Source organism: Pleurodeles waltl, chromosome 7 (assembly GCF_031143425.1).
Source record: "Pleurodeles waltl isolate 20211129_DDA chromosome 7, aPleWal1.hap1.20221129, whole genome shotgun sequence".
NCBI classification, from domain to species: Eukaryota; Metazoa; Chordata; class Amphibia; order Caudata; family Salamandridae; genus Pleurodeles; species Pleurodeles waltl.
In genome coordinates, this window is record NC_090446.1 from 275,622,715 (window position 1) to 275,648,765 (window position 26,051).

Consider the following 26,051-nt stretch of genomic DNA (forward strand, 5'->3'; position numbering starts at 1 on the left):
AAAGTCCCTAAAAATATTTTGCATCAATTTCTAATTACAGAACACATGATTCCCAACAGTCAAGTCTACTAACAAAAAACGTTTTGTTGTTACAGCAAGTTAGTTATAGACTTTTTTTGTTAGGTATGAACAATCTCAATACCTTCTTCTTCAAGTTGTTTTCTTCTTGAGTAAGGGCCTGATTTAGAACTTGGCAGACAGGTTACTCCATCCCAACGGTGACAGGTACCCCTTCCGCCGAAATCTAAATCCCATAGTAATTAATGAGATTTAGGTTTCAGCGGATAGGATATTCATCACCGTTGTGATAGAGTAGCCCATCTGCTGAGTTCTAAATCAGGCCCTTAGTCTTTTTCTTTTTCAGTCAGACTTTATTAATAATAACTTCCCATAGACAATCCTTAACCCTAGTCTGTGTTCTTCTACAATGTTATCTCTACTTTTCTACTGCTCCCTTGGACCTTGGAAATCTTCTTATATTCTTTTTACTTTCTATTAGTCTTTTTTTACTTTACAGTTCACAATTGTTGTCTCTCAAAACTGTTTATAACCAAACGTCTTATTTTGTTTTCCTCAAAGTGCTTCAGATAATTCCTTGCGCCAGTCAAAGAAATCTGAATTTGGAATGTTCAGTGCTCGGTTAAAATAGTATGTTTATTCAGATTCTGAATATTTGGGCAAGGTACTCTAAGTCATTTGGATTTTCTAGGTGTCTGTTTTTCTTCTTTGTCTCGTATACCACTTCTTTTAGCTTCTTCTTCGAATGTCAGTGGTAAGGACTCAACTGAGACACTTGTTTTCAATTTCTTTTGACTGTTTGCCTTTAGCCACTTGGCATCACATGAATCACTTTATGACTTTGCTCCAGAACTCATTCCTTCTCCTGGGTCTTCAGAGTCAACAGTTTGCTCTGATTTGACTCCAGAGCTTACTTCCTCAACTTGACTCCTTACTTCTCCTCCAGTGTCAGGAGCTCCAACACCACTCTGTGAGCCGCTGGCAATTTGACTGCTTTGCCTGTCAGAGTTCCTTCAACCTTATTTTCTTCTTGATGTTTCTTATCACAAACTGCTTTTCTACAAGTTTGAATTTGTACAACCTGCAGTGGTACATTCACCAGTTTTCTTGGCTCTGGTTCATAGAACACTATTTCCTCATAAGGATCTCTCGTTCTCTGGGTATGTGAAGCATGTACCCAGTTTGGAATTCCAGCACACTTGACAGCTGTGTTCATGATCAGAATACCCTATAGGACCTTTCCAGCATTGCACTAGACAGGACTTTCTCAGATGTTTTTCACAAGGACCCAGTCACCAGGACTCAGGGTATGGCATTGCTCTCTGTTTGGGTTTGCAGTGACAGCTTCAACCTGTCAAAAAACAGAATGTATCACATCAGCCAATACTTTACAGTAATCGAGTGCCATGTCATCTGTTATGTTTACAAGTGCATTTACTTGAAATGTAGGTAGTCTCATTGCTCTGCCCATCAGGATTTCATGAGGCGACAAGCCAGTTTTTCTGTCAAGTATACCTTGTAAACTTATTAGCACCAAAGGCAAGGCATCGGGTCATTTCATTAAAGTTGTTGTGCAAGCTTTTGCTAATCTTGATTTAATCATGCCATTGACCTGCCTCATGTCAGTAACTGCAGTGCAGTTTCTGTTTAACTTGTATTGCCCCATACAACATCTTTATAATTTCAGTATTAAAGTGAATACCTCATTCTGACTCAAGAGAAACTGGTATGCCGTACAGGGGTACTAGCTCCCTCAACAGTAACTTTGCAACAGTGAGACTATCATTTCTCCTTGTTGGGTATGGTTTCACCCATCTGGAGAAAATGCACACTATGACCAGGACATATCCCAGCCTGTTACATACAGGCATTTCAGTGAAGTCTATCTGCATTCTGCTTGAGGGTCCATCTGATCACCCTATGTGGGTCAGTGTAACTTGAATTTGTTTACTCACACGCATCTGTTGACATGCCACCCATCTATGACACAATTCTTCTGCTTGGGCTTTAAATCTTGGGTTCAATCAGTGCTGTTTAAAGGTTTGCATCATTGCATTCCTTCCTAGATGTGTTGCTCCATGGACATATCTATTCATTGAAGGTAATAAACTCTCTAGTAACACTGGCCATCCATCTACTGAGACCCACACATTGTATTCATCTTTCTGAGATCCTGCTGTGATTGTCTGTCTCAGAAACATTTGCTTGCATTTGTCTCAGTTAATCCCATGTGTCTGCAAAATTCATTGAAAAGCCATTTTCATCAGATACTTCAGTAATTGTTCTATTAAATGTATCACCCACAATTGCACAATAGCGTGCCACTTCTTCAGCATATCTATTGCCAACTGTGACAGAACTATTGTCGCTCCTATGTGCTGCACATTTTAGGACCCCAATTTCAGAGGGTAGTCAAAGAGCTTCCAACTATTTCCTAACATGCTCACTATTTCAAATGGTTGAGCATGATGAGGTCATGACATCTTGTTGTGACCATAGTGGCCCAAAATCACGGAGAACACCAACCCCATGTTGACTATAAATATAGCCAAGTTGCAAGCTCTGGTAAGAGGAACAAATTCTGCAACTTGAGCTGAAGTAATTTCTTGATGCCATGAAGATCCTATGATTTTGTCAATTGTACAAACCAGCATTAACTGCTCTCAAATAACCTTCATTTGTTCTGAGGCATGAGCCATCAAGAAACAGGACATAATCTAGACTTATTAAAGGTTCATCCTTTATGTATGGTCTTGACTTGGTGCTTGAGTCTGTGACATCAAGGCAATCATGTTGAAATTCTCCAAATTCATCCTATTCAGGAATTGGTAACAGTGTGCTAGGATTCAAGACCTGGCACCTCTTTGGCACAATGTTATTTTCTGCCAAGATCTGCTACACTGCCCTGGTAAGTTGTGAGTTGGTTAAGTGCTAAGTCTTTGTTTTGGTCAATAAAACTACAACTACGTAGGGATTCTATTCCCATCACTTTGACTTCACATTTCTCTAGACTCACACTTACTGTAGCTACTGCTTTAAGACAGTCAGGCAAAGCAGCGGCTACAGGATCAAGGGTCACCGAGAAATAGACAACTGGTCTTTTGGCATCCCCATGCATTTGTACAAGCAGTAAGACAGAACATCCCTACATCTCACTGCAAAACAGGATGAAATATTTTGAATAATCAGGCATTGCCATTGCCAGTGCATGGCAGAGACTTACTCTGAGCTATCAAATGCTTTCATGCTTCCGTTATCCTATGGAACCGAATCTAGTACATCTTTGTGTGTCAATCTCAGTAAAGTGTTTGCCACCAAGGAAAAGTTGGGTATCCACTGTGTATAGTAGCCCACCATTCCCAAAAACATCCTGACTGCTTTCTGAGTTCTTGTGGGATTCTTTCGAAGTATGGTTTCAACTCTATTTCTTGACACTTTTCTCATTCCTTATTCAATGACTTGTCCCAAATGTTAAACCACTTTTCGACAATACTGTAATTTCTTTGGGAAAGCTTTATGCCCATTGTCTGCCAAATGATTCAGTAAAGTAATGATGTCATTTTTGCTAGATCCTTGTGTCTGACATGCAACAATCAAATCATCTGTGTATTGCACCAGGACTGATTTACAGGACATTATAAATGATTCCAGATTGTTTTTGAGATCTAGAGACAATATCGAACCCCATGTCCTTCGCCTGTCTAAGTAAACACTATTGCCTCCCACCGATCAAGTGCTATAATTTTCTAAACATCTAATCTGCCATTAGGAAACTCCAAAAACCTAATCCCTTGATCTTCCCTGCACTCCTGAATAATCTCAAAAGGCTGGGACACTCAGCATCATGCATATACAAACTTCTTGACCCACCCAGATTACATCTTCCATAAAACCTGAAAAATAAATGGTTCCCATATGTAACAGAAGAAATCTCTTCACATTTCTCGGACGCCACCTGAAATAGAATTTGACATTCACCCTTTCTCGCCAAGATTATGCATGCAATTACACAATCTAGATTACACAAATTAGGAATCCTATAATCAGAAAATGCTGGCACTGTAAGGATTCACCTGGCTTATTAGAACATATGTTTTTACATGTAAAATGGTTCATCCATTATGGACCAAATTTACCAAATGATCTTTGACATGTTAAAAGTTCTAATACCACCATCCATCTTGACTGCAACTCTAGGTGTAGCAGCACATCCATCCTCTTTGGATCTCCCACTTCATGACGTTCTACTAACAAACTTAATGTTAGCCCTTGGCACCAAAACAGTCCTAACAGAATGGAAGGCTCCAACAGAAATATCATTCAATAAATGGTGGAACATCCCTTGTTCTTCTAGAAGTGTAGATAATATAATTTACAAGCAACTACACAACACATTTCAGACGCCCTCCCTGTGGAACACTCTAGATTCATATCTCCAAAAAGTGGACACTCCTTTATTACCTTCCACTTTTCATATCAAAAACCTCTACAGTTTACCAGTTCGTTCATACATTATCCCAATATGCTCCTAGCAGACCCAACTTTACCCACTGAGATATGCTGACACTTTCCCTAGTTCTCATCCTTCCCCTCCCCTCTGTACCCTTCCTCTTACTTGCCTTTTTAGTTCCCCCTCTCTATTTCCTTTCAGCAGTTGCACCTCAAGTACAGATGGGTCCTTCAGATCTCACACCCCATGACATCCCACACATGGCTACTCCCATATGAATACAATATGCACATTGTATAAGACAATCATACTTTTGGAAACCGCTTTTATACCTGAACTAAACCTCACAAGTTTGATTGTATTTCTCTACCCTGACCCAGCAAGCTGCCAACTGATGATATATACTGTACCCTGCTGTGTACTCAAAATGTTGTCAGTATTTGATTACCTTTCTTTTAATTTGTTTGAACAAAAAAAATATTCCAGATTCTTTTTCAAGATATAGTTGAAAATTCTGGGGGCTCTCCGTGTATCCTTGTGGGACACGACACCATGCTAATACTTTTTTTCACAACGAAAAGGAAAAAAAATATACTGACTTTCCGCATGCAATGGAACCGAGAAGAAAGATTGGCACTGTGAACCATTGATCTGTACATGGAACTTGGTAAAGTATGGTGCCTGAATTTGGTACCACAGGACTACATAGGATTACAATATCATTCACCTTGCTGAAATCCACAACTTTCGCAATCCCCTAAATAGTGAGTTCCATGGATCCCAATTATTTCTCTCAAAATTCCTTTCCTCAACATGTCCTCAATATTGGGTCCTATTCCAGCTATCACTTCAGGGGTCATGTGGTATGGTGGTGTTCTTGGAAAAATTGCATCTGGTCTTACATTCATTTTTACTGGTTCTACTCCCTTAATTAATCCAATCTTTTTTCAGTGAAATCTCATACTTCTAGATTTACTGTCTCATTTAAATCTACAGACAAATCTTCAACTGTCATCACTGGGTAGATCCCTACAGTTTCTTGTCGAGCTATCTTTAAAAGCAACTTCCTCATCAAGATTTCGAAACTCCACTCCTTGAGGCGTACAATAGATGGTGCAATTTTACTTGCACATTAGATCTCTCCCTAGAAGATTTACAGGACTCGAATCACAAACAACAAACTGATGATTCCCTTCAAATAAACCTATTTTTACAGCAACCTCCTCTGAAATTGGATTTGGAATCTGCCTGTTAGCAATTCCTTCAACTTGGATCTTTTTTCCCAAGAGGGGTAGGTCTGGGACTTCCGCTGTTCTCACAGTGGAACGGGTAGCTCCAGTGTCAATAAGAAATTACACTTGGTTGCCATTTACTTCACCATCCCCAAACCGTCCACTCTAGTGTACCCCTTAAATTATGCCAAGCAGGCAATCTGCCCCCCCCTCAGGCACCATCATTGTGACATGCCCGAGTCTGACTCTTCATCGCTAAACATAGGGAAGTGATGAATTACATTTTGATTTTGCAACTGTGGAACATTCCAATTCATTTTTGGCAACTGGTTTTGATTTAATCCCATGTGGTATACATTTTGTTGAACTACAGGAACCCATGGGACTGGAACCATTTTAACCTGATTTTGCAGCTGGACTTGTCCCTGTTGTATCTGTGTATTTTACATCTGCAATTGATTTTCTCCTTGAAATTGATTTTTGGTTACACTACCGGGTTTAGCCTACAGTCCTGCTTCTTGTGTCCCACCCTGTTACAGAAATGAGATGGAGCCATCTTCTTCAGCATCACAACACCAACACCAGTACTTGGATCAAGCGGATAACCTCTACCTCTTCCTGGAGACACCATCATTCCTTCTTGAGCGCCTTGCATCCATGATTAAAAACCAGTTGCTTGCATACCGTTCATATTCTGAACTGCACCATAATTTCCCTACTACTGATTTTGAAAACCTCTTTGCGCAAAGTTTGTCTGAGCCAACATATACTTCTTTTTAAGTTTCCTCTGTCTCATTTCTTGCTCATCACTGCAATACAGTGCATATTTAAAAATTTCATGCAAGGTCTTTGTCTGCCAGCAAATCACATTCCGTATTATGTGCTTACTAATCTCCGGTCCTCATCCAAGGGCAAATCGTGAAATGGAAAATCCCATATCCGTTGGGCTGCTGAAATGCTTTCCTCAATCTCTCATAAAATTAATGCAGTTTATTTAACTTCCTGCTGGACTTGACTTATCCTCAGATAATCTAAGTCTTTAGGTGGAACTTTGCCCCTCAGAAATGGCATTGCCTCATTATACTTAGTCATTACAAGAGGCGTAGGCGTATTTGTGTGAGGATCAGTTGCTGGCTCTGCATCTGGCCATTGAACAGCTATCTTACACTCTGCCCACAAATCACTTGAAACCACAATATTAAAGAAGATATTTGAATTAATCCACTTCACCTTTGACATTTTGACAAATCTCTTGACTTGTGTGTACCTCTGCAAAGGAGTTTCACCCAACTTTGGAAACTTGTTCTTAAATGATGCCGTGCCCCCTCTACTCCACGGCACATGAACACAGCCTCCACCTGGTATCTATCTCAGAGGATTGTCTGCAGTTTCACCAATCTTTTCAGACTTTTTAGTTTATTTTCTTTTCTGCTCAACCTCTCATGCAAGTTTCTTTTGCTTCTCATGGTTTTGTTACCATTTGTTTTCTAATTTGGCAAATACACTCCAAATCCATACATATTTTATTAATTCTATAATGTGTAATCGCATTCCTGAAGAATGCATGTATTCAATTGTTTCACCATCCAGATTTACCCTAAAGCTTTTCTGCAATGGGGTGCTTTTTCAAATGTCAACATCATATTTTTGTGCTAATCCTGTCATTTTGTCAAGGACTGTTGCAGTTCTCCTTGTGATTTATTTGATTAAATAAATTATTTTTTTATCTTGATAATTATTATTTATATGATCAAGATCTAAGCATCCTCTAATTATTTCTTCCAATTTTATTTTTTATTCTTGAGACATTTAATGCTCTCTTCTTTTTCTGAATCTGGACAAGTATTTGTACTTGGTCTTTCTGCATCCTCAACTTTCACACACCTTCTGTCAGCTTCTTCAAACCAATAACCCACCCTCTAACAAATCTTTCTCACCTGGCAGTGCCTGTGATGTGAAGACAAACTGCCTTCCTTCTTCTAATGCTTGAATACTTTGCGGAGGTGTTCAGACCGCAATTTGCAAATTATGCAATGTTGGGATAAATCCATTTACTGGAGTCCTTCAGTGGCTCCTTGAGTTACTGTAGCTGGTGTGCAAACAGCTTCTGCAGGCACTGCTTGAGTTATGATCAATTCAGTTATCTGGACTAGAGTTTTAATCACAGAAGTTGTAGCATCCATGAGTATTACAAATTGGGTAGTTCCCATTAATGCTGGAACACTGGTAATTGCTTGCTGTGTCATAGGCTGTGAATTAACAGGCTGTGCAACCATTGGTTGTACAACTACTGACTGTATCATTTGCATTGGATTAGAAATTTGAGAAACAACTGGCTCTATTGGTGCCACAGCTACTATAACATTATTAGTCTAGTCAGCTCCATTATTTGTGCAGGACCCACATAAGGTGGCGATCCTGTAGCTAAAAGTTCAGCTAAAATATCATCACCAGACTCAGTATCAATATCTGTATCAGATTTTGTTTCCTCTTTCATTTCTTTATCACCTTTAGTCGTTTCCCCTTTTGGCTTTTCAAATTCTTTAGTTTTGTTCTCTTTTTAAGTGTAGGATACAATTGAGCACTCTCTATAACACTTCTTTCCCATCCCTGACTTTGATCATCCCAAATTGCATCTGCATAATTTCTCATTGCCTTTTTTTGTTCGTCTCTGATTTCTTTCGCTTGCTTAATTTCTTACCATTTTGTTTCAAGTACTAACTGCTTCGAATTTGTACGTCTAGGAGTTGGCTTCATTTCATGAAGATTGTCTCCTAATTTGTCAGTAATTCTTAAATTAAATAATATCCCATCTTGGAAAGCTCAATGCACAGCCCTTCTCTGTGCCAAACACATGTATGTAACCCTTATCCAATCATCATATGAAATGCAGGCGTACCTTCTAGAGGTGCATCCTCACTCTTCCTTATTGGAATCATCACCTCACCTGTGATTAAGCTTCTAATATCTTTGAAAAATGTCATAATTCTGAATTCATTCAGACAGATCAAGAATCAAAATACAGTGCCTACATTTTGCCTTGAAATTGTTCCATTTACGTCAAAACCTCAGAACCCTCTGTTGAAATCAGAATGCAGTTCAATCAACCAATCTCAGGGTGACTTGTGATGTAATTCAACCAATCACAGGGTGGTGTTACACCAGTTGATCAATATCAGAGCAGCACGATATGACTCAACAACTCACTCCTAGCAGCAGCTCACCCTTCTTTACAATTACTTTATAAAACACAAAACTTCAATTCTAACAATTTAAGCAATGTAAAATAATATCAGTCTTTGTCTGCTTCTTCTTAAGAAAAAAGATAGTAAAATCATCATTTGGAAAACTAGGTCTTAGTACAATCTTCAATCTTTCAATCATCTAGAGTTTTCCACTCATACCAATGAAATCTCAACCAGCCGGAAATCACCTAATCAATGCAGTGTCACCTTAGTGCATCAGGCTTCACCAACACTGATTAATTTTAGGACAACTACAAGAATTTGTTATTGTCCCTGTTTCAATTGTGCTGTCGACGACGTCTCACGACTAGCACCACAAATCAATAGCAGACAAGAATACCATATAACTCTATTTCTTCATTTTCTATCCCAGGATCTTAGCCTACTGCTTAGTGCGATAGCCTATATTTCTTCTTTGAAAATAACATGTATAACAAATAGGCAATACTAATGCATTTCAAAACATCAATAAGCAATTTTTAATCTAATTCTTATTTTATAAACCACATTAATCTTCACAATTTCAACGCATCAGCCTATTGAATCACCCTTCGAATAACTAGTCTTCAACTAATACCAGAAACTGCTTTAGAAACTGCACTCCATTAGTTTTCAAAATCAGGTTCTGAGCAATTGGGCTTTTATCTAATCTGGGCACTTTTTAAAATTATTGCAGACTCTTCTCCTCAGCATCTAAACCTTGCCTCTACTAACAACTTATTGGGAGAGTGGAGAATGTTTAAAATTGAATCTACTATTTAAAATCTGCGCAGCTTTTTTAAGCCACTTACCATCTGGATCTTTGAGATGCGTTTTAGAGGAAAAGAAAACTACAATTCTCAATAATTAATAAACTCAATCATTTTTCCTTTATTTTAAAGTCAATAATGAGAGTTGTAGTTAAATTTTAAGCCTGTTATCAATCATTAGATCGCATATCTTTTTACTCATTATTTAGTCAATACAAAATATAGCACAAAGCTTAAAGGGCGTCCTATTAATCTGATCCCTATTCTAATTCTCTTCTCAGTCAAGAAAAGTATATTTAGTCAATTAACCCATAAAGAGTTCACTCGGAAAGTGATTCCCTAGCAAAGGCATATGAACTTGTTCTTTATATGGACAATTTTTATACAGTTTGCAATAAAACAAACTGAAAACAATATTACAGATGAACGACCAATCAGAGACAAGAAGCTCTGTGAGACAGGACACTTTCTGTCAAGAAGTTAGATTTTAACAAAGAGCAGTCTAAGCATGAGATACATTTTATTTCATTTAACATTAGTCTCGAAACTTTATGCATATTTTTATTACATCTCCTCCTCTCTCACACATATTCACACTAGAAGTCTATTTACTCATAAGCAACAAATGTTAAAACGTATTAGGCAAAGTAAGAATTTCAATACAGGTCAAGTGGTTAAAAAAGAAGAGTAATATAACTTTCTTTTGTTACAATAGGAATTTTGCATCATGAGAAGATGTGCAGAGAACAATTTCAGCTGACCAGTATCAGTTTGGAATTTGCAAGCATTACCAAATTAACACGGCACAGGTCATGCAGAGTTTAGAAAGGAAAACGCTCATTTAATATGCTGTTCTTAGTTAGGCTTTGAGCACTTTATTATGCAGCTTTTAGTTAGGCTTACAATCCATTCATACAGGTTATTGATTTAAATGTGGTTTTGCTCATTTTCTATTGAAAGCTCCAGCAAATGCAAATGTATTCTACATGAGAATTGGTTCCAGATTCAGGCTTAAAGAATAGAAAATTTGGGTGTGCAGTGGAGGGAGATTTCAAAGGTGACAGAGGTTGGCCTTAGGAACTGATCACTTAGGCACACCACCTGCAAATCTCTGTCATTCACATCACAGGCAAATTCAGGCAAGCCAGGCCAAGATGCTGACTAGCCAACTCTAAACCAAATTTCATGGATAGTAAACCCAATGTCATGGTTAGTCTTGAGCCAAAACCCACGAAAAAACATAATAGGTGCTGCACCCACAAATCTATTATACAAACAGAAATGCAACTCATTTTGGCAAAATCAGTTGAGACATTTCAATTGCTCAACCTGGAGAGACCAAGATGCTCAGCAAGACCAAACAAATGATAACTTAACCGCCAAACATTCCGGTGCAATGTTGCAGTGTCAGCCTAAGTATTTTTGGGGCTTCGGGCAAGAAGAATTTCCGGGCCCCTGTTTTGAAAAAAAAGGAATTTTATTATCTATTTTTGCTAATTCATCCTCACATTACCTAACAATATGTAATTATACTTTAATGATTAAGACACAAAAATAGACAGAAGTAAGCTACAGAGAAAGTTCACTTTCCTAGTGGCCCTCGGAGGAGGGGGGCCCTAGACAAATGCATACTCCCCATGCCTTAAAACATATCTGCAGTGTTGTCGTAGATGGATTTCCCACAGGCACACATACAGCTTTAAAAATCTATCCTTCATGCAACAGATATAAAGTACCTCCTCCATTCTACAACATAGCCCTAATCTGCTTTGCACGTTTCCAGAATGTATGTTTGTGTCAAGGGAAAGTGGGTGGGTGTGTTAAGAGAATTAAGCTTTCACATTCAATATCTGCTAACATTTTCAGATTTGTTGTTGAGGGCTTGAAATTAAAAATATTGAATTAAATCACAATTTATTTGCATTGTGTATCAAATCTTGATTGAAACTCAAAATATTTTTATGGTAGTCATGCACTGCATGAATTGATTTACGGTATTCTGTGTTCCTGCTCAAGATTCATTAAAGCAATGTGATGAATATGGCTCTTCTTAAAAAGAAAAAAGCTGATTTCCTTTATCAAAATAGGCATATGGGGGCCAGTGATGTGAGTTTCTTTTCCAAGGGATAACAGTCCCTGGGAAAAATCTTAAATTAATGGTATGCTGGTATAATCATTAGGAATGTTATACTTGTATTAAAAAAAGATATGTATAATATTGTTAAAACCTTTCCAATCGAAGGGTTACTATTTTTCGAAGGAAAAACTAGCCCAAAAAGACAGTGATAATGTAGGATTCCATTTGTTATTGTTTCGCAGGTTACAACACTTACAGAATTTCTTTGGGCATTTGATTGACAGGTCTCGACATTCCCCATCCACTTCTTTACTCATATTATTTACTCAGTAGCTCACCCTGTCAATAAGTTATTTTTAGACTTTCAATGACATATGTAAAAGTACCATGTCAAGAGTCAACAGTCAAAATTAAAATAGGCCTAGCAGTAGCTTAAGTGTGAGGGGAGAAGGGCTGGAAGCAGACAGTGTCTTAATGTGGGACCTCACAAGGACTCAAGGTCCAGGTACCGGTGTTTGGACTAAATGGTCCCTTCTTCATCCTCAAACACCTGAGAGCGCACGGATGCTCTTTCACCTGTATCCCACTCATCCATGGACTACCCACTTATATCCAAGTGTAGACTTGTCTCCTCTGACCATCAACTTGCTGTTGCCCATCCATGCCCAGATGCAAGTTTGTAGTGCCTGTGTACATTCAGGCACCAATGTTACAACACTGCCTTTCAATAGGTCAAGAGGTGACCACCTACGTGGCTTATATATCAAAGCATGTCTGCTTGTCAGATTTAATTGAAATTGCCCTTTTTGCATTCTACCATGAGAAATAGGTACCAGTGGGGATGGATTCATATCTTGAGGTGGTGCACTTTGGTCCTTCTAATGCCAACTAAGGTTCACATACACCACCCCTAGCAAGCAGTTACATGGATAAGATGCCCAGATAAATCAAGGTGAGCTGGAGCGATCTTTGGGTACCAGAAGATGCCGCAATCATTGATGGAATTCAGTAATTTGTCCTTAGCACCATCCCACAGACTGTTGGCACCACAATCAGACAAATACCTTTTTTGTTTTCATTTTCAAACATGTTTTTGGAACAATGTCATGGGTTTAGTGCTCTGTAGGAAGTGTCTGGTTGTCATTGTCTTAAGATTAACCAGGGTTTGTATTTGTTCTTGGCTCTACTGATCATCATCCAAAAAACACTCAACATTCTCAAAAATAGTAACAAAGATCCATTGTCTCTACAAGAAAACAAATGGAGGGCTGAACAATAGTTTCATTTGTCAGAGTTGTAAATACTTACAGCATACCAACTCTTATCAACAACTTTCTATGTGTTATGTTCGTCTTTTTGTGATTTCAAAGTCTCCCAGGCACTCTTCAAGAGGCTCCCTATTCAGCCAAAGGCTTATGACTATCTATGAGATATCGGAATCTCAGCAGCTCCTCTTCACATTCTGCATTAGGCCCATCGTTTTTCTCTTCAGTGCTTTCAGTGTTAAGCTCAGATAGTGCAGGATGCACACCTCTTTCCCAAAGGATTTGTTCCAACCCCACAAACTCACTTGAGGTTTGGTATTTTTTCAGAATTTTGTTATGGTTACCCAAATTCATAAGATAATATTTTGTAACTTGAACTCACTTCCATTTGTCAAGCCAAGAAATACTTTAGTTCTTTATTTTAGCAGGCAATACTTTTACCACCTGAAGACATCTCTGGTCTTCTCTTACAGTGATTTTTTTTGTAATAGCCCAGTAAATGAATCCACCACAAGAAAGGAGACGAATGTACTTTGTTGTATAAAGTACCCACTCAAGCAGTAGGCATCCAACCTTTTCTTCTCCCACCTGTAATGAACTCCACGAGTCAAACAAAAAATTAGATACATCTATACAAACTGCTAACAATCCTTTCCTGAGCATGTAGATCGGCTGATTCTCCCCAAGTAGTTGAAAAGCAACACTTCCAGACTTGACAGACAATGATTTATGACACATTTGATTGCCAGGTACTAGAGAGGTCTCCACCTTACCTGTGTCGACTATTGTTTACTTATCATCAATACACAAGTGAATTGTGGACAGAAATATTTCACTTTTTAAATTTGTTACAGAAAATACGTCTAATAGTTCCCATCTCGTGATGAAGACCTGTCATAGGAGGGATCAGGTAGAAACACTGTCACCATCCATTACATAACTGTTTGTCTAGTGAAGTATCATCTCATTACAGTAGCTCAATAAATAGGATCTATGCTAAGCCTTTTACAGACACTAATGAGAGTGGTTCTCTCATAAGTGACAAGCCTTTTATGCCATGCCTGACTCACCACTCTTACCAGCCCTGTATGCCTTTTCTTAACCCATTAGGTTTAGAAATTGAACTGCTATGTATTAAAAAACACTAACCACACATGTGTTAGTGCCAATGGCAGAATTATATTTTAACACATCTTTGCATAAATCTATTGTAGGACTCACATGTTATTGTTAATGTAGACCATTCTTTGAGTTAGAGCACTCAATCAAATATATACATCTTTTTAAGGAATCACTCCTTGTCGCTTACCATTTACCAGTGAAGTTAGTTGTGAACAAGTAGCTAACTAATCTTATTTTCCCTTTAAATATTATTCTGGGATCTATGTTTTTGTTTTATATACAGTGTGAACAACAAATCAAGACCAAGGTTCTGAAGAGCATCAAATAATAACATCATAAAGCTGCATGTAATGTGAACTACAAATATGAAATATATCGTATTTATTTCAAATGGGCATTTGGCAACAGTGTAATCAACAGGCAAGCACACTCTCAGGTTAATTCTTTCAACAAAGACTCTAGGGTTTCAATGCATTTGTTGCCGTGACAGAGGAGACTGCACTCAGGGCCAGAGACACAAGTTAACGTTTCCATCTGCAGGCTCTTTCCAGGGGATAATGCTAAGACACCTGATAGTTTGGGTTCTAATTCACCTGCTACAGCTTGGCACTCTTGATTCATGGTTTTCTAGTCCAGCTAACCGCTTTGCTCATAAGTTAGCCCAAGTGGCACCTTGGAAAGCATGTTTCATGATACCAACGAAGCAGTGGTAGAACAGAGATGAAATCAATCACCCTGTTTTCTTCTGTAAGGACTGGCTTGTGCAACCTTGGGCTCAGATTTACTATTGTTTGTACAACAGAGACTTCATAAAGAAAAATCAACCACAAAGGAGGTAGACCTGTGGGGTGCCAAAACTACAAAGATTTGTGTGCCTGTGATGTCATTGCCAGCAATCATGTGACAGAAGTTGCATTGTGGTCAAAGCACGAGGCACTGGTGTCTTGTGTGAAACTTCATTTCAAGGTAGATCCCTGAAAACGAATTCTGATGCAATGACAACAGGTAAAAGGTAAGCCATCTAAAAAATGTGTCTTTTTACACATGCAATTCTATGCATGAAATAGTGGCTAATATTCCAATACCCAGTGTTTGCTCCTGGTTTAATTTAGTGTACGAATTTTACGCAAAGCCAATGTATGCAATTTTACTTGATCGGCTATGTTAAGTCATTTGTGCTGACTCCTACGCATTGCACCCCATTTGCCCACATTAGTTATCAAAGAGTTTGGTCCTTGTAGTTTTGGGGCACCTAGACCCTCATGTTACTAAAAAAGGGTGGTAAGGTTACTGGTAACTGGCTGAGTGGCTGACGGAAACACTACAATGTGTCCAGCAGGACACCACACCCCTCACAAACTTTATTGAAAAACAAACATCAAAGTCCAACCTGTGGGAGAGAAACATTAACACTGAAATTAACACTGATTTTCTTCAGACGGTCTGCCGGACATGAGCATGGACCGGTATAGCTGGGGGTACTCGGCATCACGGCACGCCTCCGTAAATTAACCAGGCTGCTCTGGACATGAATGGTAGTGTTGATGAAGTCCGGATACCTCAATCGCCTGTCCATGACATTCCAATTCAGTTGGGGCTGTTGGTCCTGTCCCACCTGGGCTTGCGGTGTTGGAGTCTATTAGTCTATTTACAAAGTTTGATGCAGGTGCATCAGGAGCAGTGGGGAGTCCACTACAAGGATCTCTGGGAAGGCATTCAGGCTCCAGGGATAACACACCTCCAAAGACTGAGGATGACCTGGATGAAAAGGTGTTGTCCTTAAAGGCGTTAGTGCATCCTAACATCCGCGGCCATAGCAGCTTCAGGCTTTCTTCTTGTGCCAGAACTCCATCGGACAGGAATCTCCTCGAGGCCTTCTGGCGGGCTGCCTCAGGACCACGTGAACTGTGCCGGGCATAACACAAGCCAAGGGAAGGCGTTGCTAAGGAACTGCCAACAGGACCAAATCCAAATCAGGAATAGAGCCATAAGGGTGGTTGTCACAGGGTTTGCGTACTTGGGCCGTCAGTACCCAGGTGCACTGGTCTTTGTGCAATAGCCTTTGGGTGACCAGTCTCTGTCCGTGACCTCAGCGCTTCCCGGTGACTGTCGTGGAGCTGCCTCAGGAACATCTCTCTTGGTGGGATTCCCCTCTCAGGGGAATTTGTTGAGGCCCTTGATTGCCACGGGACAGCCTGAGCTGCGTGGGTCATTTCTTAGCCATGCAAAGGGGTTGCCGCAGAACTCCCAACAGGGCCACGTCCAGCCCTCGTGCAACCCCCAGGGTGGATGGTCCAAATGGTTGAGTATGCTCTCTTTGGCAGGTCTCAGGTTCACAGGGGCTCACAGCAGGTATCTGGGTGATTAGCCTCCCAGGGTGTCAGGGATGCCTTGTCAACTTCTGGTCTCTTGGCTGACTTTGGCTCCACTCTGGTGGTGCAGTGCTCCTTAGGTGGTTTGAGTGATGCACCTGGTAAGGATGACGATCTTACTATCTATTTACATAGATCAACAGGAGGCGGTGTCTTCCTTGGAGAAGAGATGACTTGAGGGACTTTTCAGCCACGTGCAATTCTTGCATGGCGTGTGCAGTTGGCAGCATGGATGACATCAATGTCAAGCAGCCGGTGCCAGGTGCCAAGATAGTCACACTGAGAAGCGTGAGGCTTGGACACGGTTCGTACATGTGACGCCTTACAGTTGGTCCACCTGCGGAGCTGTCTCCAGTGACATTTGTTCACTCCGGTGGCTGGCTTATGATGATGAATGCTCTCTTATATGTTGGTGCGAGTTCCCAGTCCTGTCGCTCTTCTCCCTTTTGCTTGTGCACCTGAGGCGTTCCTGATCTTCTTTGTGACAGGTCTGTCACATACTTTTTCTCTTCAACCAATTACGTTGTGGCAATGTGCCATGTTCTTCCCTCCTCTTTACTTGTCTGGATGTGGCATTGCTCCACGGGTCACATGGTGTGCCACATGGACCATTCTCTGGCTTCTGCTGCACCTCAGCTGGTGCATTGTGCTCTGTTGCAGCCTCTCACTGGCCTAGTCCTGTCAGGAGGACTTGATCGTTTCACCCTTCAGACCTCTTGCAGGCCTGGTCCATTCCGGGATCCTCTTGGTGGTCTGCTCCCTGACTGCTCCCTGAATGGAGGGTCACCGTTCTCTTCTTCCTGTCTTCATTTGAGGGCACAGCTCTTACACCTCGAGACTGCGCAGTTGCAGGTTTGATTGGCGGGGTTGGTCGCTTCTCCTGACCTACTCAACGATGGGCCCAATGATCGCCATCTGGTGCTGCTGTGTGGCCAGCTGGCGTGGTCTCTTCTCCCGGGCATTGCATCAAGCACTCAGAGGGTTCTGTCCTTCTCTCTGGCTCCTGCCTGTGCTGTCAGGTTCAGTGGTGCAGCTCTCTGCGCACCTCTGACATTGTCTCTTCCTCCAAAGGGGACCTTTGCTGGTGCCTGGCGTACCCAATCTCCGGGCCTTAACGCAGGATGTATGCAATGCTATCTTCCTATTGGTGGTAGCGGCAGACAGCCGTTAGAGGTTGCACATGCCATCCAGGTTGTCCTTCTGCCCCATACAGCACTTGCAGCCTTCATAGGTTTTGCTGCTTGGCTGGGGCAGCTTTGGGCAGCAGCAGTCTCTCTCTTCGTTCCACAGGGATTGCAGAACGTCTCTGCTCCTTTTCTGCAGAAACCTTGATGGGCTTGGCATGCCTTGGATCTTTCTGGTGTTGTGGGCTTCTCTTGGCTGGACCAGTTTTTTTTTTCTTTTTTTGCTTTGTGGGGCACTTTGTGGGAGTTTCCAGTCTCTTCTGGGGAGGGAAGCTAACACTCTATGTTCCTCCTTGGATCAAAGGCATGCATCCACCAGAGAGCATGCAGAACCCTTAGCTCTCAGCTCGTCCACTTTGCTCATCAGTCTGTCTGTAACTCAGGGAAGTTTCTCACTTGTTTCTCTTGTCATCTGGGGCTTGGCTCTCCCTAAGCTTGTTCCTACTTGCAAAACAAGATCCCCAAAATTGCTCACACTAATCCTTGGTGCCTCAGCGTGGTGCAGCAAACGGCCGCTGCGGTGGTGCTGCATCCACCTCTCATCTTATGCCACAACAGCCTTTTTTTGGTCCTGCTGGTCACTTTCTTTTGTCTTTTTCCTTCACACTTTGACTGGGAGCAATAGTCCTCTGATGACAGGCTGTGTGCACATGGGGGCATATCGCTCAGAAGGTAGGTATACAGCAGGGGACATGCAGCGCTCTCGGACGGTGATTCCTTTCAGGGACAGCCACATTTGCTTAATTGAAAGGGTTCGCTATCTAGTGTTCAAAATGCACATGCCGCATGTTCAACACTGAGGGCCGGTTGGGGTGCATTGGAGGACTGCCAGGTGGTGCTGCGATCACACTATGAGGCTGCTGCAGCCTCCCTGGACGCTGCGGGCCTCGAAGGTGCTCGATTTGCAGGGATTTACACTGTGCTGGTGCAGCATGCGCCACATGTTGTTGGTGCAACCCTTTTACTGCCCCCTCACCCTCTCCCCAAGTAAGTGCAGGTTTTCTTTTTCATATGAGGCTCCACAGTAGGGGTGGGCAATATACACTCTGTGTGAGGGGGGATTTACTCACTTGTGACGCAGTCACTAGCCACTTTAAACATTTTGGCTCCCTTGGTGATGGCGTGGTCCACCCTGTAGGAGGGCGTCTTTCCTTCCCTTCGCTGCCAGGATCACACAGCTGCTGGAGGGCCATCAGATGAGCTGCATGGCAGGTAGGGGCCGCTTCAGGTGCAGTGTCCTCTCCACTGCGGGCACTTCAGGAGGGTGATGTTCTGGGTGTTGACTCGAGATGTCTCTTGCAGTACTCCGTCATGCTTCACCACCGGTCAAAATCACCTGGCCCACTTCATGCTTGTCAGATAGGTGGGTGGTGCTCCCGCTCCAACACTACTGCACTCTACTCGTGGCAGTAGGCCATGCGCCTATTCCCCCTTTTTCTTTGATTTCCCCGCGGTTGAAAGGAGTACGGGGGCAGTGGCTGTACGGTGCCTTAGACTGGGGATACGCTTCTCTCCCCACAGCACTCTTCTCCACCTGGCTTTATCTGGGTTCTGCCTGCAGGGCTCACTTCATGCCCGATAGGTCAGCAGGAACTTTCCTGGCCCTCTAGTGCATTGTAGGGGTCGCGTGGGGGGGAGACCACGCATTGGTGTGCTGGCGCAGAATCACAGCAGGCGGGGCTGCAGGGGCATGCACAGGCGGCTGGCAGTCAGGAAGGCGCCTTGGTTATTTTCTCTGTGAGGTGCAACCGACCTGCAGCAGGCTCTTTGTGGGGTAGACTCACTCATCACCATTGTTGTGTTGGGGGCCCTGGGCCCTTATGCTACTAACAATGAGTGACACAGACACAGTGATAGGGTTACTAGTAACTGGCCCAGGGCATGTGCGCCCGACCCCTTTTATTAGCAGGGTCACCTGACTGATGACGCCTTTGATGTATGGCTGTGGGGTGAGTGTGGAAGCCAGCCCTCAGCAGAGTGGCTGATGGAAACACTAGAATGTGTCCAGCTGGACACTACAGTCCTAGCAAAACAAAAATGTATTGGCATTGTAGCAATTTACTTTTCAGTGTAAAGTAGTTTTTGCAAAAGACAGTTGCTTGCTATTGCTGTTTGTGCCGCAAACCCAATCATATCTTGAGGCTTGAGCCAACATTTTCGGCAGATGGCTTTTAAAAGCTTGTATAGTCCATTACATCGATTTATAATGTTATCTTAAGAGACAACTATGTTGTTGATGTGCACTGTATGGTCAGTACCATTGTTACAAATATAAACTGGTGATCAGAATGGGTTTCTGAGAAGTCTAACATCACTATGTAGACCACCGGGGTGAAATCACAGTTACACCACTGCTACCTCACCCTGACAAAGTTGGTGAGTTAGCTCTCATGCATTCTCGTGCTTACTTGCCTGCCTTCCCTGCAACAAAATCTGTGTGCTGTTAGTAACTAACATCCCATTCCACTCCGGAGGTAGCTGCGCACGTTTATTTCATTAACTTAAACCCCCCAGACAGACCAATGTGCCAGTAAAGCGGTGCAATAACTAAACATATACAAAGCTTCACGAGCTTGTCCTGAAATATTCAAGACAATGCTCTGAGGGACACGGGCCCCGCTCACCCAGCCTCCACCCCTCAAGTTGGCCCTACATCCTAAATAAAAACTGAATCTTCCCCTGGGATTAGTCAAATTACCTTCCTCCCGCCAATCCAAGGGTTGCACGTTCCTGCCTCCCTGTCACTCAGTAAAATGGCGTCCCCTGGCGCATGTCTGGTGTCGGCCGCAGCCTCTGCCAACTGCTCCGGGCTGCGAAAGATCATGTGTGATGCTTTTGGACGGTGGTCATTTTGCTAGCCTGCTCCTCCTGAGCGGTCTCTTTGATGCTTCCTGCCCCATGTGAAGGAAACACAGCACTCTCCTGTACTTTCTTCACAATTTTAGATGTCTTTTCCGTTTAAGGCGCCGGAGGTTGAATTATGTCATTTAACCCGAAACAGCGTCTTTTTTCCATTTTCTTTCAGATCCTAATGAGTCACAGCAGCAGATCGCATGGAACACCATGGGAAGAAAAATACATTAAACACAGCCGAGAGAGGGCCCTGCACTTATAGCGGTGAGTCATGGGATGAAGGGAATAAAGGTTTGGAAAAGACAAATTCATCTTTAAAAGGGGCTCCAGCCCACTCTCTTTGAATAGTTACACGCGCCAGTACCTCCACTTCCAAAAAGGTTCTGTAGAACCTGAAACTGGGCATTTTCAAATGCAGCTGTTGAGGGGTACTTTATTATGCCTCTGTGTGTTATTTACGGGGTGATCATTTAGCACGAACCCCATTAAGCCAGTAAGGTGCTCTACACAAAGGCTCGTTCTGGTACATGCGTGTTACAGAGGCTTGATCTGGCCCCTCATTTAACACTAGTAAGGGTAGAAACAGCCATACTTACAAGAGGAACATATACGTGGAGGACAGGATGTATGCTAGATAGGAGAGGCACAGAGAGAAGATGAGGGTGTCGTGTTAGTGTTCCTATATGCAGTACTCCAGTGGGATGAAGAAGGCACAGGGTCTCTAAAAAAGAGGCATGGAGAAAAACGCACAACTTGGAATCTTTTCCAAGTGACCTATAGAATTTAATTAGGGGTTTTGCTTAAAATATGTTAGATCAAATCCTGCACTTCATTCTATTATTTGGTTGCTTCACCATGGGTGTTCTGTTATTGTATTCTATTGTAATTGCATTTATATAGCCCTTACTACCCCTTAAGAGGCATTAGATTGCTTTAAACCAGGGATGCTGGTCAGTAATCAAAGTTTAGTAGTTAGTCCAGTAATACTGGTTTATGTTGATTTTTTAAATTAGCCTTGTGTGTCCAAGCAAACCATTCCAGGCATTCACTCCAGTTTCTTTGTGGTGGATTTAATTAATAGGAGTTATTTGCCATCGTTAATGGGGGGTGGGCTGTGTGACATATAGGCATTGGTGGTGGGATTAATAGATGAGTTAGAGGAGGTTAGATACTGTTAGGTGTGACTTTCTGAAGAGATCTTGTAAATGAGATGTGGGCTCTTTACAGAAATACTCTAAAAGAGATTCAGGCAAACATGCGCATGACAGAGTAGGTTGTGGTCAGAGAGAGGAGGCAAGCAGAGGATGGAAGTGAAAGAGAAGGCCATTTGAAAGAAAAAAAGAGAGGAAAAAATCTTACATTTTGAGCATAGGTCAGTTTTTCATGCCAGATTTTAGGAGTACAAATGATCTGCTTTGAAGTAGCATTCAATAGGAGGTTGTTTGGCTATAGAAAAAAACAATATGTTTTCCATGGTAAGATAGTGCTACATTAGTTTTGATAGGCATTAGATTCAGACAGTCCGTCCACTGCTAGGCCATCACTCCTGCCAGGTCAGCTCAAGGGTCAAAAGCAAAAAGTACTGGCCGCATGCATATGTAAACACGTCAAGAGCTATAGATTATGCTTAAATGAACCAGTTACTTCAAGATTATAGCAAAGTAAGAAAATGTAAAAGTATCTTCTGATGTTTGTCCCTAAGTTTGAGTCACAGTTTTAATTATAAAAGCAAAGCGGAGTCCATTTGGATGCGTCTGGAATGGCATGGTACAAGATGGAGTGCAAGCACAGTTTCCTTAGACAATGAACGTGTATTGCTTGTATTTCTGAGGGTGGAGATCAAGACACTGAGGTATGGCAGATGGTGGCTGGGGTCCCCTTAGAAATTCGGTGGAGGCTTTGTTATGAATGGGATCCCTGCAGCACGGTTCTTTGGTAGATAGCAGAGCTGTGAGGAGTGGAGATGGCGATTTTGTCGTACAAGGCGAAGAGCCCTTTATATGAGACCCAGCCTTTGTCTTCTTTGATAAAAATTTTTTTGGGGCTGATGATAAACTTCTGCAGAAGCCTCACATCTCTTTGTGCCTCTGCTGTGGGTGCTCCAGGCTGCAGACTACCCTGCTGTGATAGCATCACTACCCAAAGATTGTGTCAGAAGAGCAGCCTGGTACAGACATGTGAAAGGAGAACTACCCTAAACCAGTCCTGCAGTATGAGACAGCGAATGCACTTACAGCATGAGACAAGAAAAAAATCTGTTTTCATGCAACTACTCACAGATTATTTAATGTACAAAGGGACAGAGGAAGTTAGAAACAAAACATTCTTTCCAAAGACTTTTCTGTTCATTGCATTCAGGCATATCACACAACAAACACAGGTTTAACAAGCCAGACTTATTGGCTTTGGCAGTGATTGTTAGCAGTATCAAATGAGATAATTAGAAGAGAAAATGTTTAAAATATGAAAATATAACACTGGGAATTTAACATTGCTAAAGTCTGTGCTGGGCATTAAGGTGCCTCAATCACCCTTTTTCTCCCTTTAACACCACTTACCCCTACATTCTCTATATCTGTTAGACACTTTTTTTCTCCCAACGTAAAATACTCCATATGCATCCCCCTCACACACACATTGCATAAACAGAGTGTGTATTATTTTCATTGACAGTGTTTTTACAATTAATTTCTCTGAAGAAGTGAATTGCATGCTTTTTAATTGGTCTAACATCTATGTTTTACATTGCTTGACATTGTTGCCCAGTATGACTGTATTGTTGGGAAGAGGTGGACAGATCAGGTGGCCATTTTTGTTATGCCGTTCTACTGGAGCCACTTTGAACACTCTAGTGTTTGCAGAAAGACTGAATTTCGCATGGCCCATATGATATATAAACAAAGGCAAGCCATTCTGCACCTGTCCATGAACTGGCCCAGGGGTCAGGAACCCTGATCCAGCCATGTCAGGGAGAGTTATTTATTGGGGATCTCTGCTTCAAGCTCTCTGTCATACAGTGCTTCTAGAATGTATATGTAGTGTGGATCCTTCTATAACCTATATCAGTGGTTCCCAACCTTTTGACTTGTGTGGATCCCTACTTTATCATTATTGGAAGCCGAGGTCCCCCACTGAATCACTACTGGAATCTGGGGACCCCTCACTGAGTCATTATTGAAAGCTGAGGAGCTAATCTGTTAATATTATTTAAATTTCTAAGCAGTCGCGGACCCCCTGAGAAGGCTTTGCGGACCCTCAAGTGGTCCCTGGACCACAGGTTGGGAACCACTCATCTATATCATTGCCAAAATTGTGGTTTTCACTGTGAAGGGGGGAACAATGTAAATGGTTCACCAGCGGTTGATAATCCTGATGACCTCGTGCAAGTAACATATCACCTTTTTAGTACAAGTGGTGCTCTCTGGCTAAGCATCACTTGGAAGTTTTGAATTTTTCAATTGATCATAAGCCTGATGTGTTTTTTTCTTACAGAAAAATGATGAACGAATACTCCACTTCCGATATTCCACTAGCTTTATTGCATAGTAAAACACAACCACACGGTGGAAAGGGGGGGGTCGTAATTATTTTTAAATCCAAGTTTCTTGTTAGATTGAAAATCTCCCTATTCCATTCTGTGAGTATCTTATGTCTGGCCAAATACTTTATCTTTTCAGGCTATTTGATCTACTGCCCACCATAGTCTTCTCGTAGGTGGAGCTTACTGGTGGAGGGGGCTTTTTTACTCTTTGCACTTAAATATGTTAAATGTAATATTATACATGATTTTAGCATTAATTTAGAGAATCCTAATTGCCTACTCCTAGATCTGGTCACTTATTGGTCTGTTTTTTAGCCTCTAAACCGCATCTGTTGACCCCCCTATACTCCTTATTTGGTCAGGTCACCAAGCTGTCCCTTTTCGAATTTCATCTATTAAGGCCAGAGAGTCCACTACTGCATTGCCACTTCCTTCTCATGCTCAGATACATTACAATGATCTTGCAGATTTTTTTTCTGCAATAAGGTATCAGACATTCATGCATCTTTTAAAGTTACTTCAGTTTTGGATGCATCTACAACCTCATCTGTTGTTTCTGAATCTATTTTGGCATCCTTGCTTCCTATCAATATCATCAACTTTGTGGCACTCTTGGATGTCACTAAGTCGGGGTCTCTCCGCTAGATCCCCTGCCACCTAGAGTCCTGTGACTTTTGAACCCGGCACTCTCTCCAGTTCTGGTAAACGTATTTAATACCTCCTTGTCTAAAGGCATAGTTCCACTGATGCAGAAACATGCAATGGTGTACCAATGCTTAAGAAACCTACTTTGGAAGCCACAGAATGAGCCAATTATAATCCAATCTCACTGTTGCTGATTTATGCAAAAATCCCTGAAAACCATGTCAACAGACTATTGTCAGCTTATTGGAGGTTTACAATTTACTCCACCATTCGCATTCAGTCTTTTGGAGTGGACATAGTACATAAATCTTGCTGTTAGGTGTAACTGAACACCTCAGACTGCAACTTGATAGAGGGGAACTGCTGCTCTTATCCTTTTGGACCTGAGTGCTGCATTCAAAACTGCCTCCCATCCCTTGCTCATTCAACAGTTCGCTGAAAATGGCATTCAGAACTGGTCTTCCCTCCTTTTTGCAAGACCGCACTTTCAAGTAATTTTGAAACCCAGTGAATTTTCTGTTCACTTTCTCCCTTATGAACGGAGTTCCACAGGGCTCTTCTTTCAGTCGTATCTTGTTTAATAACTAAGGGCCTGATTAAGAACTCAGGGGATGGATTACTCCATCACAATATTGACAGATATCCCGTCCACAGAAATCTAAATCCCATAGAACTTAGTGGGATTTAAATTTTGGCGGATGGCCTATTCATCACCGTTGTGACGGAGTAACCAATCCGCTGAGTTCTAAATCAGGTCCTAAGTCTGCCCTTTGGCCGACATAGCAGAAGCTCATGGGTTAACGCTATTCTCCTATGCAGATGACACACATATTATTGTGTTACTTTCTACTAAGGATAGCCTTAGATCACCCAACCTCAACCCTTGTCTTGCGGAGGTAGCAACCTGGATGAGGAACAATTCTCTAAAATTAAATGGTAACAAGAGTGTTTCTGATACAGTCAACCCCATATTTGGGGCCCCTAATGCTGGCTAGGTGACCTGTAGTCTTGTCCTAATCCCACTCAGGTAATAAAAGATCTTGGCTTCTAGCTAGATGATAAACTCACTACAGACCAGCAAATTAATATGGTGGCCGCCAGCTCTTTGGCATTCGCAGACGTTTGAGCAAAATATTTTGGCTTTTACCTGCATCCATCCAAAGGCCAATTGTACAGACCTTGGTCATCTCTACACTTGATTATGGCAATCTCTATCTTGGTGTAACCAAATCCTTAAACGAAGGGACATCAGATTGTTCAGAATGTGGAAGCTTGCCTTTTCTGTCACATTCCAAAAT

At 41.8% G+C, this 26,051-nt stretch overlaps 1 protein-coding gene across 3 annotated transcripts in view; it reads left to right on the plus strand.

Moving 5' to 3' along the window:
• Window positions 1–26,051, plus strand: part of RIPOR3 (RIPOR family member 3) — a 451,742-nt gene that overhangs the window by 41,851 nt on the left and 383,840 nt on the right. For 2 of the 3 annotated variants that reach the window (XM_069243644.1, XM_069243645.1), the window contains exon 2: window positions 20,740–20,831. The exons of the other annotated variant lie outside the window; for it this stretch is intronic. In XM_069243644.1, coding sequence (XP_069099745.1) covers window positions 20,768–20,831 — 64 coding nt within the window. In that variant the 5' untranslated portion in view covers window positions 20,740–20,767. The remainder of the gene's footprint in view (window positions 1–20,739; window positions 20,832–26,051) is intronic. 3 annotated transcript variants of the gene reach the window in all.